The sequence below is a fragment of the Leptodactylus fuscus genome, chromosome 6, assembly GCF_031893055.1.
Source record: "Leptodactylus fuscus isolate aLepFus1 chromosome 6, aLepFus1.hap2, whole genome shotgun sequence".
Lineage (NCBI taxonomy): Eukaryota > Metazoa > Chordata > Amphibia > Anura > Leptodactylidae > Leptodactylus > Leptodactylus fuscus.
Window position 1 is genome coordinate 64,111,543 of NC_134270.1, and position 20,399 is coordinate 64,131,941.

Consider the following 20,399-nt stretch of genomic DNA (forward strand, 5'->3'; position numbering starts at 1 on the left):
TCATCTCTTTATGGAGGCTGAGAAGCTTTAGAAGCAGCTAAATCTCTAGCTCCACCACAGGTTGCCTGAGGCTGGGGATTTTGTTATAAGCTGCAGTGAGATGAACTTAAGGAGCTCACAAGATATGAAGTGGAGACCTAATAAATACAAGATGGCACCACTCACGCGGTTGGATAAGGAAGGTCTGCTGCACTCTAAGCTCACCAATTATTACACACAGGTTGCTGAGTTCATCACTTTTATCTGCTTGACTTAGAAGCACAGAGGACAAACAACATATTCTTGCTTGCACAATGTCACACAGCATGCAGAATGGCCTTACCTGAATGCTGCCAAAGTCTACGTTCTCATAGTGGAAGTGAGCACATTCTGCCAGTTTTGGAAAGTGGCCCTTCGTGAAGGATATTCTGCTTAGAGAAGAAACGAAGAATGAAAAGTAGGTGATGTATTCTGCACACAAACAAAAGAGCATAGGGCAAAGCTACCATATTGCAGACTCCTGAAAAGCTCTAAATCTTCACTTTAGCTTTTTCTGAACGGGTCAACAAAAAACATTTCATCACCTATGCATGAATGCTGGGGCTTTATTGGTCTTCATTGATGGGGGGGGGAGCTGTAGTCCTGTGTGCGCTCTACTGCTCCATTTAACATGTAGGGGACTGATATAGATAACTATACATTATAATAGAATTAATATGTAATGTGACCACAACTATAAAAATAGGGTGGCCAGACCCTCACCGATAAATCATTTATCACTTGTAATATTTGTCACCTAAATATTTTTTGTGGCCACCTCCTTGAAAGAAATCATAGGAAGCTGAGTGGCCATCATAGGTGGTCCAAAAGGAGCACCAACATGTCCCAGGTTCCTAAAACAGGGCAAGAATCATTGCATAACCAGTGAAAATTGACTGCAATGGCAGACATGGCGCTTACTCCGCTTACACATAGAAACAGCTGTTTGAATATTCCAATATAACATCAGCTGACCGCATCTACCACGGAAAACAATTTGTTTATCCAAAACTTTTTTTTTTTTTTTTTAGAAGTTGAGCCGCAAGAGTTTATAATAAAAAACAAAAACAAAAAATCAAACAAACAAAACTACTGAATCACTGGCCCAAAGAAGATCTGGGAAGAATTGGGATGGAGACAGCAGGTGAAAAGTTAGGTATTTTTTTCACCCTTTTCTAAAAAAAAAAAAAAAAAAAAAAAAATCATCCCATGGGACAACCCTTTAAAGAGAACCTTTCATGCCATCCATCAATTCTAGTTCTTAGTATCTGTTAACAGGTACTGTTCCACTGATTCCAAGGAAGTTGATATTTTCTCTCTAGTTCTGATCATTCCTGAGGAACAAGCGCAGGTATTTTTGATGCCTGATGTGTTATTTAAGCTCTATAATGTCAGAAAGGCAGTGTCAGGCGAGCACTCCAATCGGATGCAGCCAGTGTCAGAGCTCAGAATCACATCTCTTGTCTGCACCTGCCTGACACCGACCTCCTGACAGTATAGAGCCTAAATAGCATATCAGGCACCAAAACGAACAGCACTGATGGCTTAGGAACGATGGGGGCTAGAGAAAAATCCCAAGTGTGCCAGAATCAGTGGAGTAGCAGCTATTAAATGACTTTAGGGTGATGAAAGGTCTTCTTTAACCCCCCCCCCCCCCTTCCCTATGTGACTTATGTCTTTTAAATCTTGCTGATCTAACCATGTTTTGCACACCAAGCCCTTTAGCTTTTTTATTTTCCAATTAATGTAACCGTACAAGGGCATATTTTCTTTGCTGGACAAGTGGTAGTATGTAATGGTACTATTTTGGGGTACATATACCTCATTGACTAACTTTTGTTAACACTTTCTGGAAAGGAATAGAAAAACAGCAATTTTGCTACCCATTCATGATGTGGCTTGAAAGGCTGGATAAATTAATACTCTGGGTTGATACGATTAAAGGGGTTGTCCTATTTCAAGGATACTATCTATACTGGTAGCTTATGTAAATTGAAGACTTCTCCTAAATATATTGCTTTAGTAATGCTGCTTTGTTTTTCTGCTATGTGAACGTATTCCTTCCATTGTTCACAGAGAGTTGCTATAACCACTGGACAATGAGATAGGACAAGTGATGTCACTTACTTACTGCTCTGCCAGCAGGACAATACATTCAGCTAATTGCAGTTTGCTGATAAAGCCCTGTCTGTTATCTCTCTATGTAAACACACAGATAACACTAAGTCCCCTCTGTACAAGCATGTGCATATTATCTGATCTGCCTAAGTATTATGATACATCATAGTGTCATTCAGCAAGCTGGGAGGAAGGAGGGGGAAGGAGAAATACAGGAAGTGAGAAGAAGAGACTGCAGGCAAAGCTGAAACAGTGAGATGGGAAAACCCCTTTAAATGGATACCAAATCTGTATAGTTTTACAACTTTTTGCAAAGTAAAAATCCTTTCCAAGACCCACAACTTTATTATTTTTGTTAACAGAATTGTCCAACAGATTATTTTTTGACGGAAGAGATGGCATATTTATTGTTGCCATTCTGGGAAATGCTTTTTGATCACTTTTTATAACACTTTATCAGAGCACCTTATCTGAGTGTGTGGGAGACCCTCCATTATTCCGCTGCAACTGATGGAGAAGGTCAACTGTGGCAAATAAGACCCATTAGTGACTGACTTAGAAAATCTATACGCTGGTCACTAACAGGTTAAAGGGACTGTCACCAATAAACTCTGTATCAAACCGGTCACAGTACATTGCAGGGGACACCATGCTGAGCACCCTCATAGCTTTAGATTGCAGATGGGCTTATACAAGTTTGATCAACCTCTAAGGGCTCGTTCACATCTGCGTTCATCTGTCCTTATTGCAGGTTTCCGTTTCCTGCATAAAACAGATGCAGGAGATGGAAGCCTGCAGGAGACTTTCTCACCCATTCATTTGAATGGGTGAGAAAGCTGTCCGGCCGTGAGCGGCGGTGAGCGTTTTGCGCTCTCCGCCGCGAAACCGGGTTTTATAATCCGGACACAGAGTCGGACATGCACTACTCTGTGTCCGGATTAAAAAATCCGGTTTCGCGGCGGAGAGCCTAAAACGCTCACCGCCGCGCACGGCCGGACCCGGTCTGTGGTTTCCGTCTTCTGCCATGCAGAAGATGGAAACCATAGAACGGAGACATGAACACAGGTGTGAACCTAGCGTAATCAACATGTACAGATAAGAATTAGTAATAAATTTACATGTTTACATAACAAATGGTAGCAATGCATTTTTAGCTCTATTTACCCTAGGTTTACACCAGTGCCTAGGTTTCCATTCTTCTAGTCTGCTTGGGGCCCTGAAGAACGGAAAACTAACCTGCTTAAAAAGCCCCATAGACTGTAATGAACGGAATACAGGCACAGGTGTGAATGTAGCCTTATGTAGATCTTGGTGCTGTTTTAGTTTCGGTATTTGAATTACTACCAATGCAGCTAGTACCTGGGACGTACAATCAAATTTTGTGCTTTGTTTAGATAGTATAGGAGATGCACATTTCCTGGCAAAAGCTGACATATGCAAATTATACTTAAAGGGGTTGGCCACATTCTAACTAACAGTCTGTAATGTGTAGCCCAAAGATAAATAATAAACTTTCTCATAGACATTCATTTTTAATTCTGCACCTGTCCCTTTATTTTTGAGGCCACGCCCCCTGCTTCCCTGGCTCTGCCAGCTCCCTGACACTCCTCCTCTGACCACTGAGCTCCTGACATGGAGGGGCATGTGACCCAGCTTGACCATGTCACGTGTCTGTGCCTGCTCTGCTCTTCTGCCTGGTCTTTCACTACTCAGCAAGGACCTTATGACGTCACAGTCACATGACTCTCTATTCTTGTTACTGGGTAGGCGTGTCTGTGATTGCAGGAAGGTCCTTGCACATGTAATAAAGTTGTATGCCATTGCAGTGGAGGAACATGCAGAGATGTGAGGTGCCTGGTGTATTGTGGGGATGTGAAAGATGTGGGCTGCACTGTGTAGTGTGGGTGAGATGTAGGGTGCATGGTGTGGAGGGGAGGACAAATCTGGGGGATAGATCTAGGCTGTATTGTGTAGTGGAGCTGAGAGATGTAGGTGCATGGTGTACTATGGGGTAAGAGTTGTAGGATGCATGTTGTAGTGTGGAGGTGGAGAGATGTGGGGTGTATTGTATAATGTGGGGTGCATTGTCTAATGGGGAGAGATATGGGGTGCACAGTGTACTGTGGGGGGCAGATTTAGGGTGCATTGTGTAGTGGGGGTGAGAGATGTAGGGTGCATGGAGTACTGTGGGGGGGATATCTTGGGTGCATGGTGTACTATGGGAGTTGTCAGGTGCGTGTTGTAGTGTGGAGGTGGAGAGATGTGGGGTGCATTGTATAATGTGGGGTGTAGTGTGTACTGTGGGGGGAGACATGTGGGGTGCATAGGAAAGAGGCACGTGGAGAGCTGGGGGGTGGTTGTGTGTGCTCCTTGCACTGAAGTTACATTCAGGAAGGGGGGGGTTGGCGATGCACAAGAGGCTCATGAAGAATGGAGGAATCTTTCATATCTGTGTTAGGGCTAGTTCACACGGGAACATGGAGGCGGATTTTGACTGCAGAATCCACGTTATAATCCGCCTCCATACAATGATAGTCTATGTAGAGGGCTTGGTTGTTTTTTTTTACGCTAGATGAAAAAAAAAAGCGACATGACCTTTCTTCAGGCGTTTTCTGCCTGAAGAAAGCAATAGAAGTGAATGGGAAGCACAAAACGCGTGTTTTTTTTACAAAAAAAGTGTGGTAAAAACGCGATGCATTTCTTGCAGCCCGTTCTTTTTTAAGGGATGGGAAAACCGCCTGGCCTTGTTGGAAGCGGTTTTTACAAAAAAAAAAAAAAAAAAAAAAACTCCACAAAAAGTGGGCCAAGGTCTCAAAAAACACTTCCTAATTAGGAAGTGTTTTTTCCGGTGCCAGAATAAGCCACACGTTATTTACGTTTGAACTAAGCCTTAGGTTTGCATGAGAGGCACAAAGAAACTCTGGAACATGCTGCAGTTTTTGCCGCCATTTTACCACCACATTGGGCTTTGGCCATAAAAGACACATGGGGAGCTGTGTGAAACTTGTTTGGAGTGTTCTGAGCTGTGGAGTGCTTATTAACACTATGGGGGTGCACTAGAAAGATATAGAATGCTTGTCTGGGGGTGCACAGGAAATATATGGCTATTGGTGAAATAACTGCTAGTAGTGCAGGGGTAGACTTACAGGGGTTATCTCCTCCCCTGTGGGTATCTTGCAAGGGGGCGTATATCTTATGAATAATGAACCGTCACTCGGTGATTAGGCTGGTGCTCGTAAATGGCGTCTCACGGCCATCATGATATAGTAAATTAAATTCCCGGCACTCTAAGTATGCTTCCAAAGCGAAATTTTATTCCGGAAAATAAACGTTTCGGTCTACAAGACCTTCCTCAGTGTGTCGGTAGGAAGAAGGAGGTATAGGAAGCCAAACAAAATGGATAGGGAGTCCTGGGCACTCATCCACCAGGACTCCCTATCCATTTTGTTTGGCTTCCTATACCTCCTTCTTCCTACCGACACACTGAGGAAGGTCTTGTAGACCGAAACGTTTATTTGTCGGAATAAAATTTCACTTTGGAAGCATACTTAGAGTGCCGGGAATTTCATTTACTATATCTTGCAAGGGGGGGTCATAAAAATTTGGACTCTTCTCTGGAATTTGGACGGGTGAGGACCTGGCTGTGTACATATATATATATATATATATATATATATATATATATATATATATATATATATATGTACATGTATGAGTCACTGGTGAGGACTTGGTCCTTCTGGAGTAGGGGATTTGGCCATTTTACTGTGAGCTGGCTAAATACTACTTCAGTTCAGATTCTGACCACTAGAGGGGAAAAAGGTCCTGACCAGTAATGGGAAATAGATCATACTGAGGCGGCTAATACTATAAGTGATAAGGACCAGGTCCTTACTGAGAATAGTATTTAGTCACAACCCTATTGTAATCGATGGTGTTCGGTGGCATTTTATTGAATTTAGCGCTAAAGAAGGTGTTTTGGGGCTCCATTCAAATTGGATGAATCATAGCGGCCCTCAGAAGCTATCAGTTGTGCAGGACCCCTAGGATTCAGCCCAGTGTTGTGACAGTGACAGCTATTGTGAGCGCACTCTGCTAGCCAGAGGTGCTGAGGTGAATGAAGCTATGTGATCACATCCTATGTGTGGGCAGCGTTGTGATGCGCCTCAGCCTGGAATGCAGGCCAGGAGTTTTACTTTCAGTTTCTTGATGTCCCGCCCACACAGGCCGGCTGAGCTCACACTGCAATATCTCATTTTAATGGGGAACAAGTAAAATAAATGTAATTTTTACAGCACATTTGTCCTATAACCATCTTTCTGAGTTGCCTGGGGCACTTTGGTTTTTTCAGCTTAAGGGTGGCCAACCCCTTTAAGTGCAGTGGGGGTGTGCCCGAGTCTCCAAGGACTCCATGTTCGGGTTTGAGTCCCTACCCTTCTACTCTTAAGTGACAGCCTCTTCCTATCCTACAGCTATGACGCTGCTTCTTGAATTCCTGTACCCGGTGTTGCCCAGATGGATCTATTGGACTGACTATACTGGCGCTAAAATTAACGTTCTATACAATTCACTGTGACTAGTGACAGATTTCCAATAAAATGACATTTATCTTACAGCAATATTTCCCAACCTTTTCAGACTCAAGGTACCCCTACAAATAATAATTAAAAAAAAGAAAAAAAAAGTCCTTGGGGTACTACTATCACATAATTTTTGCCAAGAGACAAAAACTGTGCCAAGGATGCAGATATTGTTGCATGAAGGCTTCTGGTCATCTTCCCAACCAGAATGTCGTAGCACCTGTTGGCGATCTTGCATTAACTACTGGGAATGATGCCCTTAGATAGTACCTTCCTCTGGATTACACATTAAAAATAATGCCAGCACATTACATACATCAGCCCAAGGTTACAATACAGAACCTGCTGAGGAAGAGATGACACGTAACTCACTTTTTGACATTCTTGACTTTCATGCTTGCTGTGTGACTGCAGGATCTCATTGGGAGTTCTGTGGCAATGGGAATCTCTCCAGGAACCGGAATATCAGCTCCTCGTGCCTGCCAGGAAGAAGAAACCGCTCTATTAGAAACAACTGTGCCGCAAACTACTTAATATCACGTAATTAACAGAGAAGCATTTGTGGTTTTGGAAAAGTGCCTGCACCAGGAGAATCTAAAGTGTAACTAAACGTTCAGACATCTTTTGATTTTCTGACAGTATTTGTGTCAATAATACATTTTGTAATCTACTTCATGAATAATTTTGTCTCCTTTCTGTAAAATCCTGCATTTTTTCACTCTCTGTCTTTTCTGTATTGAGAGCTGTTCCTGCCTCTCACTGAATGTTACTGTGTATGGAGTACAGGGCCTTATAAAATGTAGACACTTGCTCTTCTTTCATATGGCACTAAAGTTGTAGTGCTATCTACATTATTTTCAGAGAGATCACTGGTTGAACAGTCGGGAATCGGATATTTATAGTATATATATTATGCAGCTGCATATAAAAATTCTAATCCTGACCACTGATAACACTGAAAATAATATAGATAACACTACAAGTGTCATACGAAAGAAGAACAAGTTTCTACTTTTTACAATGCCAGAGATATGACTCTCCCCTACCTCTACATTTTACACAGCACCATACTCTAAGCCCCTACTACATATAGAATTAGTGTAAGGCAGAAACACATCTCAATACAGAAGCAAAGGAAAGAATAAAGAGATACAGGATTTCACAGAAAGGAGACAAAATCTGTTACTAAACTATATAACAACATTTATTATAACACAAATGTCAGAAAATCCAAAGCTGTCCGAAAGTTTAGTTAACTAAGCCCATGTCAGAATAGCTTTAAGAAAGGCTATTCTTCCCCTAACTCTGTGTTGTTGTTCAGTAGATATCTGGTTTTCGTCGTTATGCTAATCAGTCTCTAGAACGGAACAGGGGGTGTCCCCCTGTGCTCAAATAGCTCTGGGCTGTCCCCTGTGCTGCTTGAAAACACACCAGTGCAGTCTCCATCTTCTTCTAGGGATTGCCTCTTCTCCCGCGTCACCGTCCAGTCTTCATCTAAAAGCGCTGACTGCGCATGTCCGTCAGCCATTTTCCTGAGGCCTCTCCCATTCGGGCATGCACAGGCGGCGCTGGAGAGTTTTCAAGCAGCACGGGGAACTCCCCCAGTGCTGTCTAGAGACTCATTAGCATAATGACGAAAACCAGGATATCTGCCAAATGGTGGCGCAGACAATGCTTCTGGAGAAGGCAATTGAAGAATAGCCTTTCTTAAGGCTATTCCAATGTGGGATTCTAACGATAGAATGCCTTTAAGCTGAGATATGAAAAGCCACTTGCCTGTCACATGATTTGTGCCAGACTTAAGGACATCAACGCAATGACAACTCAAAGTAAACCAAGCATAAAATGTAACGTTAAAAGCAGAGTACAGGGTACGAAGCCCAACTTCTCACTTCTGCTCCACCTGGTTTGTGGTATACAGCAACCTCACACTATATATATTGACAGCAAACCATATCTTATACACAGTACCATCCACTGAGAGTCATCTCTCCGAACCAATACACAGTGAGAAGTAGGAGAGAAGCAAGGGAAAGAATATAGAAATGCAGCCAGGAAATCAAAACTTAGTCCCACTTTAAGTCAGTGGCAATAACCAACCAGCAGGGGGCAGCAGAATATCAAGTCAGTCACAGCAGCAATCCTCTATTAGGTTGCAGTTCACAACTGTATAGTTATAATACCGGGTTATATAGACAGCCTATTGATATAGAAGATAACAAAATCACTTTTATAGCTGCGTCAACAGATTTCTTGACAATACCATCAATATTAAAAATATCCCAATAAAGACAAATATCCTGTAATGTCAATCCCTTCTGTCTGAAGACAGCACTGTACCAAAAGCAATATATTACAGATTAATAACCATTCAGCACCAGCTTACACAACAGTACAATCAGCCATATACGCAATACAATTGTACCAACAACTGGGAATGGGAGAGAGTATCAGCATGGCGGAAACCATCACTCCAAATGGTCACCATAGTAGAGCAACAAAGACTTCGTATGTGTGTTTTCAGTATTGGAAATTAATTCTGGCTCAATCTATACCCCACATAAAAGCAACATATATTTTTAGTATGCACAATATTCCTAGCAATATAACAAATGTGGTGATCCATTGGGCAGCAGGACATGTGCACCATCATACCCATCACAGTCAGGACTGGAGGACTACAGGTGACTGTTCAGACAGGGGATGAGACAACTTTAAGATGCCTCTGTATTATCGCAGGCAACCATCACTATAGCATTAAAGGCCGTGCTGCAGAGGTGGATGGGCCTGAACAGAGTTCAGCATGGTGGCACTGATAGTGGAAGCAGAGACCCATGAGAAGCGCATTATTATAGAGGCTTTGATGTAGCTCTGCAGTGTCTGAAGTCTCATACACAGAGTAAATATAATGCACAAAAAAACCACATCAAACTGAACAAGGGAGGAAAAATACAGAAGACAACACATAATGTGCAAATCCACAGAAGGACCGAGGCAAAGAGCCGGCCAAAATACTCATTCTGTCCAAATATGAGACAAAGGGGCCAGTGTCTGCACAGTGCAGAGCAGAGGCTGATATCAGGGGCACATATGGATGGAGATATGCAATATAAAGTAGCGAGATACACTTTGTCACTCATCCAACTGCAGAAGACCACAGTAAGCCTGAAATGACTGACAACAGGGAGCAACAGAATAAATCTCACACATGGACAACAGATGCTAAGGCTTGATGGTAAGAACACTCCTTGATAGAAAATAACAACCTGAATAACATTTGCATCTTTCCCTGTATTTAGATTACGATTCTCTATATATGACAGATCCGTCATGGAGTCACTTCTGTGTGCGGTGGACTACCGGGCCCGGCTCTGTCCTCACCACTACACCAGGTTTGGGCATTTCTTTTTCAGGCTGCAGAGAGGAGATCATCATGGGAGATAAAAGAAGCTGCACTGTACAAGACAATGTCACTGGATCCTCAATAATACTGAAAGTTGTATGAAGACCACTTTGTGCCCCCATTTGATATATCTGTTAAATGTTGATGCATATTCAGACTGCTGTCTTTTCTCAGGTATTTTATGTGACTCTTAAAGATCGGATCCACGTGGACTACGTCAGAGTTTACATGTTTCCAACCTAGACCTGAACGTGTCCCACCATGGGAGTCTAGGTTGGATCTCCACTAGATATAGTGCTCTGGCCAGGGCTACGCAGCTCTCTGACAATCCTATATAGATGTTAGAACTGCTCTTGTATGGCACTCATGATCTATAATGAAGTCTGAGATGTGCTCACTGTATTGTATGATGTATAAGTCTATGATCACTGGGTCTATACAACCCTGACCCTTGAAGTGTTAACCTAGGATCTCCTTAACATCATCATAAACAACTCCTGATGCCAATAAAACTGTATGTAAACTCCATGTGTGTGAAATACAGCTTTATCACCCTCCAATATGAGCATCTCCTGTCCCACCTACCAATAAACCAGGCAGGGCGAGGAAGTGTTAATGTGGCATCTAAACACATAAATCATAGGGAGCTCTAAAAGGAAAACCTACACAAGCACATCATACCAGGACCTTGCTCCAAAGACAGGAATAATGCCGAATATAAGCGGGACCCACCATCCACAATCTACTACAGACATCTCCCCGCCACCGGCAGAAAGACTTCCAACTCCCATTCACTTCAATTGTAGGTTCAGGCAGAATTCAGGGACGCTGAAGGAACTTCCTTCAGTAAGAACTGAATAAGGCTGGTTTTTTGCGCAAAAACTTCCTGCACACGGCTATAATGCACCTGGACATTACTTACTGTATTATGGCCACAAATCCCAGTCTAATGACAAACTTACAGCATCATAGACACCTAAAATGTTGTAAGCTTGTGTCATATGACCCATGGTCAGGATGGAATTTATGGTGTAAAATGGTCTGAAAAGTCCTGATGTGTTAGGCCGGGCTCACACGGAGTATTCTGGCTCGTCATTTGGTACGTAGACGCCGCGGGAGGATTTGTGGGCCGTATACGCTCCCATTGTTTTCAATGGGAGCCGGTACCGTACACGCGGCGCTATTTTACGGCCGCCGCAAAATCACGGCTGCAAAATAGCGCCGCGTGTACGGTACCGGCTCCCATTGAAAACAATGGGAGCGTATACGGCCCGCAAATCCTCCCGCGGCGTCTACGTACCAAATGAGGAGCCAGAATACTCCATGTGAACCCGGCCTTACAGTTGTGTGCAGGAGACCTTATATATTTCTATGAAACTCTATACAGAACACAATACAATTATGACCCTCTATAAAGAGAACACTACAACCCTCAACATGATCTGCATAATTCTATTATACTTTATACACAGAATCCCAAAGCAAAGTCTATACATTATATCCTACATAACCTTAGGCATGGGGAATGTAGAATTGGATCATGAGTAAACTTGGCGTAGGGGACAAAGATGGGTGGACACAGACATTGAAGTCAGACACAAGTATACGACTTGGGATACAATGTCAGCATGAATAACAGCTGACAGCAGACACGACAGGATTTGGGGGGGTGGGGGTGCATTTCTTTCCCATATAAATAAAAGTCTGTTTCATAAAAAAACTTGAAAATTATAACAAGTGATCGAAAAATTGTACCGGAGAAGGGCAGAGTATCAGGTCAGATTTCAACCCACATTAGGGATGGGCGATTAATCACAAAATGAACGAAGCTGAAATTCCGCTCAATTAATGGACATGAACTTGCTAACATTTATTATTTCAATAATTTTAAATCCATGCCATCCTGTCTCAGACTGCCATTGGCTAAAGGATATGTCACTAACTGTACGCTATGCAGTCAGGATTGCTAATGTCGCCATAATGCTGCACCTCTTTACATTTCCTCTCTCATCTCTATACTCTCAGAACCTCCCACGCTTGTATACAAGACTTCTCCCGAGCTGCACCACTTTTCTGGAATGCTCTATCCTGGACAATCAGACTTCCAATTTCTTCAGCTTCAAGCGCAAACTAAAGACATCTTTTCAGACAGGCCCATCACAATTCTTAATGAAAACCCTTCCATACCATGGTTAGAATCCCTAAAATGAACCCTTCTCTGTTCCCGCTCCCACATTATTGCACACCATATGATGCTGTTTAAGAATGACGTAATATGTCCAAGCACCATCTGCATGTTAAAGGACACGACTGGTGACGACTCATACAGTTTTAGGTTTGTGTAATGACAGTAACCTCTATTACAAAATTGTCTTCTGACCACTGTATAAGCAATGCCGCCCCTGCTACCTCTTGTGTCACCCCCTCTACCTCATAGATTGTAAGCTCTTGCGAGTAGGGCCTTCAGTTCCATTGTATGAAGTGACTATTTCTTTGTAATGCATCTTTTGGCCTGTACTTGAACCCTACAAACTGTACAGTGCTGAGGAATATGTTGGTGTTATATAAATAAAATGTTGTTGTTATTATTATATGAATAACCAAAACCAAAATTCAGTAGCCAGGTGTGACATATAAATAGAGGGTTTGACATGTAAAAAGGGGAGTGGCCTAAAAAATACCATTCATGCATCCACGGCTGTGGAGTCAGTGGTTTGGCCATAAGCCATGGTCAAAGATCCTCTAATTCATTAAAAAGCCAGAGACTGAATTTGCATGAATGTAAATATACAACAAACTATGCATCTAATGATACAATATTAGTAACTGTATAACATAATTAGAAATGTTTAATAGTTTTATTTAGCCGCGGTAGGTGGTAGCTTCCCCCACAGCGATGCAATAATTGTAATTGAAACCCAATTTGGGTCATAAATGCCCAGCCCTAGCCCACCTTATCCTTTATAACCCCAAAGATCTTTGGCACCAGGTTTAGCAGAGAGTCAGAGTTATCACATCACTTCTCATATAGACATAATACATGGGTCGCACTGAAGAGGACGATCACACCTATCAGGCTATATCTGTCTCCAGAGCCAGCTGTATGAGAAGACTGGCTGTCATGGACAAAACTTTCCCAGACGTGTCATCAGTCAGGACCTGCAGGTGATAACACAGGAGGAGGAGACGGATGGTGAGGAATATGAAAGGATAGAGCAGCTCAGCTTCATACATGGCCGCTCAAGATTATTAGAGCAGTGAGATGGAAACAGAGCAGAAGGCAGGAGACAGCGTACAAGAGCAGACGCTTGTCCCAGATTCCGTGGTTAAGCATGTGACAAGTGACGCTGCAAGCATCTAATGAGACAAAGGGGGAGGCAGAAGACAACAGGAGCCCAGGTACCAACTTGCCACATCACTATCATCGGCACACAGGGTCCTACAGAGTGCCCCGTAGTTATGCCAAGTCTTGCACTGTACCCCACCGGATGAACAGAGACCGTGGTGAAATCTGTCCTGTTAAGTAAGCAGTTGGTTAATATAACTAGTAGATTATTATCCACTAGAGCTCCGCAGCCACCTATGGCGTCTCCTCACAAATGTAAAGAATGGTAATGCAGGGAGGGGGGAGTCTCTGTAGAGGGACTCCGGACCTACAGGAACACTGGAGAACACTTATCACGAGGACAATTGTTAAAGTTTTGCTTGATTCTGCTTTGCTGTACTTTTTAGCAGTGGTTTCCATTAAAATATGGCAAACTTTTATAATACTAAGCCCAAGAAGTATCAGAAAATTATTCTGGAACTTTCGGACACCAGAGTTTTGGCGTACAGGGCATGATACAGCACCTCCCCCCGCCCCACCAGAGTGTGAATGTGAATGACTTCAAGGGCTTAAGGACTCCGCAGGGATATAAATGGTCTATCCAAAGATACAGAACAAAAATGATTGATGGGGGCTTGTTTGACCTCCCAGATCCCTACTGATCAGCACAATGAATAGGCCTGCAAAGGCTTCATCCACAGCAGTTTTTATCTTGTGTGGATTTATACTTTCTTCTCCAAACACATCTAAAGTAAATGCAAAAAGTTATTTGTTAGGTACTTTGTATGGAGTTTATTGGCACTTTACAGTCCTAGATGTGATCTAACAGCTCAGCTTAATATAACAGGGAAGGGTTTGGTCTTAAAGGTGCAGTTTTACATACACTTGTGCTTTTGTAAATTAGCCAAAGAGCTAATGTGAGCATACTATGTAATCTGAGCTGGCACAGAAGTGTGAATCAGCTCTTAGGTTACCACTGTTGTTTTCTCTCTGCTCTGGACAGTCAAAGGACCACAACAAGGGAGAGGCAGACTCCTAAAATAGAGGTTATACTCCGTGCTGGACTTTTGTCCTCTGCTGTCTTGCAGGCGATGACTCTAGTGTGTGTGTAGCCTGACTGCAGTAGAAGATATGACGTAAATCAGTAGAAATACATGAATGTATATACAATGGTATTCTACATCATACATAGAGTTAATTATTCTTATGAGAGGAGCGATGGTTTAAAGGCAGTGGACACATATGCAAGAGCAAGTTCACACAGGAATGTGACATCTAGGAAAACTAATCTGAAAATCTCCAAAATCCACAACTTAACAGTCAGAACAGCCGGACAATGCGGGTGAGAAATAACTCAACAACCTACATACTTCTCCTGTACAAGAACAGTCACAACGCAACGTGTACATGACAGTGCGCAGCCACTCACTAGAAGGACAAAAGGTGAAGACAGGAGGGCACAGTCTGAAGAAAGTTACACAAGTTCAGTCTTAGCCTCCAAGAACAGGAAAAGAAAACGTTTCCAAAAAGGTCTGTTACATGTAGAGGGGTGCTACAATATAAGAGTATGTTTACACTATGTTATCCCATTCTCATTGATTCCAAAGTAAACAACAAGATGGACACTAGGGCAAATTCACCAATTCTTCTACAAGAACAACAACTGTGATCCTATAACAGAGGAAAACAACAGTAACCGTAATGTTAGCTCACTCTTTGGGTGTATTCACATGCAGGAATTTCACACGTATTCCGCCCAGATTCTGTCTCCAATGGGTTTCAGATCACAGTAGGACACTGAAAACATATGGGGTAGTTCACACGGGGCATAATTAGGCGTATTTTGGTCCTGATTTTGACGCGGGAAGCCAAGTCAGAATGGGGCCAAAATGCGCCTGCCACGACTGTCGCGGCTTCCCGCTCCGGAGTAGGTCCAAATGAATGGGCCTAGTTCAGAGGGTGCTGCCGCGAGGTGGACGCCAGGGCTTAATCAGGTGCGGAATCCGCCTGAAGAAAGGGCAGCTCGCTTTTTTTTCCCCGTGAGTGGGAACATGTTCCCACTCACGGAAAAAAGTAAGCTAGCAGTCTACATAGACCTCTATTGTGAGGGGGCGGATTCTGACACGGATTCAGCGCCAAAATCCACCTCCTCTTGCACTGTGTGAATAAGCCCTAAGTGTCCAGCAGCATGAGACTCCCTGATGGTTAGGTCTATTTATCTGGGCCTAATCAGCACTGTTAATATGAAGACAAATTCCTCTTCATTTTCTTTAGTGTGAACGGCCCCTTACAGTGACAGTCTGCTATTGGGAAAAAGGAGAAACACTATATTACAGTCAGCTATGTTACATACAGGGTAGAGCTACAATGTATCAGAGGCTGCTCTGCTACATGGAGAGAGGTACAACAATGTATCAGAGACAATGATACAACAAGAGTGGAGCCACTATATACCAGAGATAATAACAAGGATGTAGTATATAAGCTACAAGGATAGAGGAGCTACAGTGTATCAAAGAGAATGATACAACATGAATAGGAGTGCTACTATATACCAGAGGTAACTTCAAGGATGTAGGATGGAAGCTACAAGGATAGTGGTGCTACAATGTATCAGAGGCAGTTCTGGAATATGAGCCACTGAGAGTTCCTCTTTCCCTGGTTACTTGTACTGAAAAAATATTTAATTTCCTTGAGCACTGAAGTCATCTGAACAATTTCCCCAGAGCGATCAATGTGCTGTCTCTTCCCTCAACTGTCCTGCCCAGATTTAATTCAGGAAACCAGATGGCAAACTCTACATCAAGAACAATGTGTGGTATGTGGCTGGAATAATCCGAGACACCTCACAACAAAGCGATGTGGCACCAATAAGAAATGGATGGAGATATGTCTGGGCTCACCATAGCACTGATGGTCTCCTCCCAGTCCGGCCTCTCTCTCGGGTGAATACTGCGGGGTAGCTCTGGTACAAAGTCATCTTCCTCTAAATGCAGCGAGGACTTCATTATTCTGCAAAACAAAAGAGAAAAATTGATGATTACTGACACATTGTGGGAAATTAACCAAATGGTTCACGGGATATGTGAATTATTCCCAATGGCTACAACAGCACCAAAATTATCCAAAAAATTTCTGCATGTGGAATAATAATGTTGCCGCAATTCGCAAGGCTAATGAACAAAACACTTATGCTCCTTATATAAAATGCTGCATATCTACAAGGCTGACTTGTAAGACTACTAAATTACATTCCCTTCTCTCTCTCTTGCACAAAGTTAATAAAAAAAAATAAAAAATGCTCAATGCTTGCAAGCATTTGTGCAGAATAAGCAGCCTTAGGTCTAGTTCACACGGAGGGGGCTGATTTTGGTGCAGAATCCACCTCAAAATCCGTTCTTTTTTCCGCAAGTCGATTGTTCCCGCTAGCAGAGAAAAGAAGCCAGCTGTCCTTTCTTCAGGCGGATTCCGCAGCTGATTCTGCCTCGTGGCAGCACCCTCCGGACTAGGCCCATTCATTTGGGCCTACTCCGGAGGGGGAGCCGCGACAGTCGCATTTTGGTCCTATTCTAACTCGGCTTCCCGCGTCAAAATCAGGACCATAATACACCATCCAGGGACTGCAGGTCAAATGTAAGAGAGACTTCAGAGTGAAAGTCAGTTTAGCAAAAAGGAGTGGGAAGAGCCTGATGAGAGAGGACAAAAGCATTTTACTTTCATAAGATACCGTATTTTTCGGACTATAAGACGCACCTAGGTTTTAGAGGAGGAAAATAGGGGAAAAAAATTTTGAAGCAAAAACTGGTAAAATATTTAATATATGGGAGTTGTAGTTTTGCAACAGCTGCAAGGCCACATTGACAGGTGACCCTGCAGCTGTACGGGGACGCATAGAGTGTTTTTTTTTTGCGGGGCCAGCTGTACTTTTTAGTTATACCATTTTGGGGGATATCTATTGCTTAGATCACCTTGTATTGGAAAAAAAACAGGAGCTGATTTAGAACTTTTATTTATTTTATATTTTTATTATATATTTTTAAAGCTTTTTTTTGTTTTTGTTTTTACTATTTTATTCCCCCCCTGGGGCTTGAACCTGCGGTCACTTGATCGCAAGTCCCATAGACGGCAATACAACTGTATTGCCGTCTATGGGACATTCTGTCTATTAGTATTACGGCTGGTCATAGAGACCAGCCGCAATACTAATATATAGCAGTGACAGGCCTGGGAGCCTCATTAGGCTCCCGGCTGTCACCCGGACAGGTCGGCTCCTGCGATATCGCCGCGCAGGAGCCGGCCTGCAACTTTACAGGTACGGGGCCGGTGGGGACCGGCCCCGGGGGAGAAGGGGCCACGGATACTGACCCGGCATCCGCTGTACTAGAGAGGCGGATGCCGGGGAGGGATAGACGCCGGGGCCTAAGACATCGCTACGATCCTCTGCCCTTCATGAAGCCAGCAGTGGAGGGACGGAGGAGCCCCTGCCACTGCTGGCTTCATGCAGGGCACAGGAGCGCAGCGATGTCTCAGGCCCCGGCGTCTATCACTTGCCGGCTTCCGCCTCTCTATTACAGCGGATGCCAGGTGCCACCTTCAGACTATAAGACGCACCCTTCTTTTCCCCAAAAATTTTGGGGAAAAAAAGTGCGTCTTATAGTCCGAAAAATACGGTACATTACAAAGTTTCTTATATTCATCCATACTATTGATGTATGCAAAAGCTTGATAGCATAAGCTTAGGGGCTTTACCACCTAAAAATCAGTTCCAAATGCCAGCTGGAATATGCTTCCCATTGTTTTCAATGGAAGGCAGTGGCAGATGCTTCTTTCTACATAATGCTGAAAAAAAGAAGAATCTTGCCTGATCTTCCCATGGCTGATTCAGTCGCAAAACCCGATGTGCAAGACTACAGCCGATTAGCCCCATTGTTTCTGAGGCTAATCTGCAAGCCGGAACTTCTCATATTGCTCTCAGGCTAAATGCACACAAACATGTGCAACAACAGGTCCGCTGGAAAACAGAATTATATCCAAGTGCCGCCCTTGCCTCCACAAACCTACTGATATCCTGCATTGACCCCAGGCCACAAAACAGAGAAAGAACAGGAACTGTCCTGAGTTTCGCACTGGCTCACAACCCCTACAGAGACCCATGATAATTCATATATAGGCATGTGCATGGAGCCATAGAAAATAAAGAGCTTTAAGTCCCTGTAAAGTGAATGGAATTATGGCTAATCCCACCCATACATTGCAAAGATATATCCGCAGTGGACACGTTACGTTTTTCTAAATTGCAACAAGTCAATTATACCTACGGAAACGCTGGCATTTTCCATATAGGTATAACTGAAGCAGAAAGTGCACAAAGGAAAACTCTGCGGTCGTTCTGTAAAAAGTGCTGTGGGAACAACCGCAATCCGTGCGTTTCCACCACAGTTTTTCCTGCATCGCTTTTTGGCTGTGGCTCACTACGTGGGGCCTTGGCCTGAAATTCTATAAATATGTTAAATGTGGTTGCATCATATTAGTTTTTTTGGTGTAAATTAAAGGGGTTGTCCCATCTCAAGGATCCTATCTATAATGGTAGCTTATGTAAATTGAAGCCTTTTTCTAAATATATTGCTTTAGAAATTCTGCTTTGTTTGCCTGGTATGTGACTTTATTTCTCTCATTGTTTATACTGCGATGCTATAACCATGGACCTATAGGGCAAGTGACGTCACTCAATCAGTGCTCTTGCCGGCTTCAGCTAATTGCACTTTGCTGATAAAGCCAGGTCTGTTATCTCTTATGTAAATACACAGATAACACTGAGTCCATTCTGTACAAGAATCTGCATAATATCTGACCTGCAGAAGTGTTGTCTGTCCTCTTCAGCAAGAGGGAGGGGGGAGGGATGAGCACTACAGGAAGTGAGAAGCAGATACAGCATGCAGCCTAGCTGAAAGGCTGAGAGGGGAGAACCCCTTTAAGGCAATTCCTGCCATATTTTGCTTACTAAACTCCGCACAAAGTTGTCAGGAATACACAATTTTGTGTGCTGTAATTTTCCAGCCAATCCCTGAACGGTTTGGGGTGGAATATGATTGACTATTAGCTCCACATGACAGTATAGGGTGGGAAAGTGGTGACAAAAATCTGCAAGCAAGAAAAGTAACTGATGTCATATACATACAAAGTATCCTGCACCCCCAATATCACCCGTCCCCATGTACCGCCTCAGATGTATGACATGCACCCTGCCCCCCACCCCACCAAGAAGCTGTACAGGCTGTGTAGTGCAGCTGCGCTGGGATGTTGCGCTCCATTGCACCATGTCCAGTTTGGTTCATTATCCCAAGGTCAGGGATGTTTACAGCTCATCAGAATGTTTAATATGACAATATCTGTCACTTTAGGCAGGTGAAGACTTGTAGCCCCTTCCCTCTGCCTCCAGGAGCAAGACTTGGCTGAAAACGCTGAGCCCAGCAAAAGGAACAATCTCTCAACCCTGTGAGAGGTACAATAGAAAAATCTGTCAGAAAATCCATAAAACCTCCATAACAAGGTGCCAATGCGGGTCAGTGAGTGACCTGCACCGGCTACTACTACCAAAGGTCACAAAAAAGACATCACCTGCTGAAACCACAGATCCAGATGTAACAGAATTCTGAAAAAACGTGCAAAATATACATCAAAGAGTAAACAAGTATACTGTGTTCTGTATTATTTTGGAGACTCGGAATAACGTAGATGTTGCACGCAGTACTATATCTCTATGAGTACTGACGTCCTATGTAAGATCAGAAATTATACCAGGGTATCACCAAGTTACATAGGTGTAGCAGAGCTATTTAAGATCTCTCTTCTGCACTCCAGGAAGTAACATTAGCCTAAGGAGCGCTGTCTCTGTCCAAAATAAACAGTTATGGGTTACTGTCACTTTAATGCCGATGAGTAGAAAATCCATTTC

General features: G+C 43.2%; 1 protein-coding gene across 1 annotated transcript in view; it reads right to left on the reverse strand.

Moving 5' to 3' along the window:
- The window catches only part of ARHGAP32 (Rho GTPase activating protein 32), a 91,500-nt gene that overhangs the window by 65,374 nt on the left and 5,727 nt on the right, over positions 1 to 20,399 (reverse strand). Inside the window, exons 2-4 of the mRNA XM_075280169.1 lie at positions 16,348 to 16,456; positions 7,089 to 7,195; positions 323 to 407 (exon numbers count right to left, since the gene is read on the reverse strand). Coding sequence (XP_075136270.1) covers positions 323 to 407; positions 7,089 to 7,195; positions 16,348 to 16,456 — 301 coding nt within the window. The remainder of the gene's footprint in view (positions 1 to 322; positions 408 to 7,088; positions 7,196 to 16,347; positions 16,457 to 20,399) is intronic.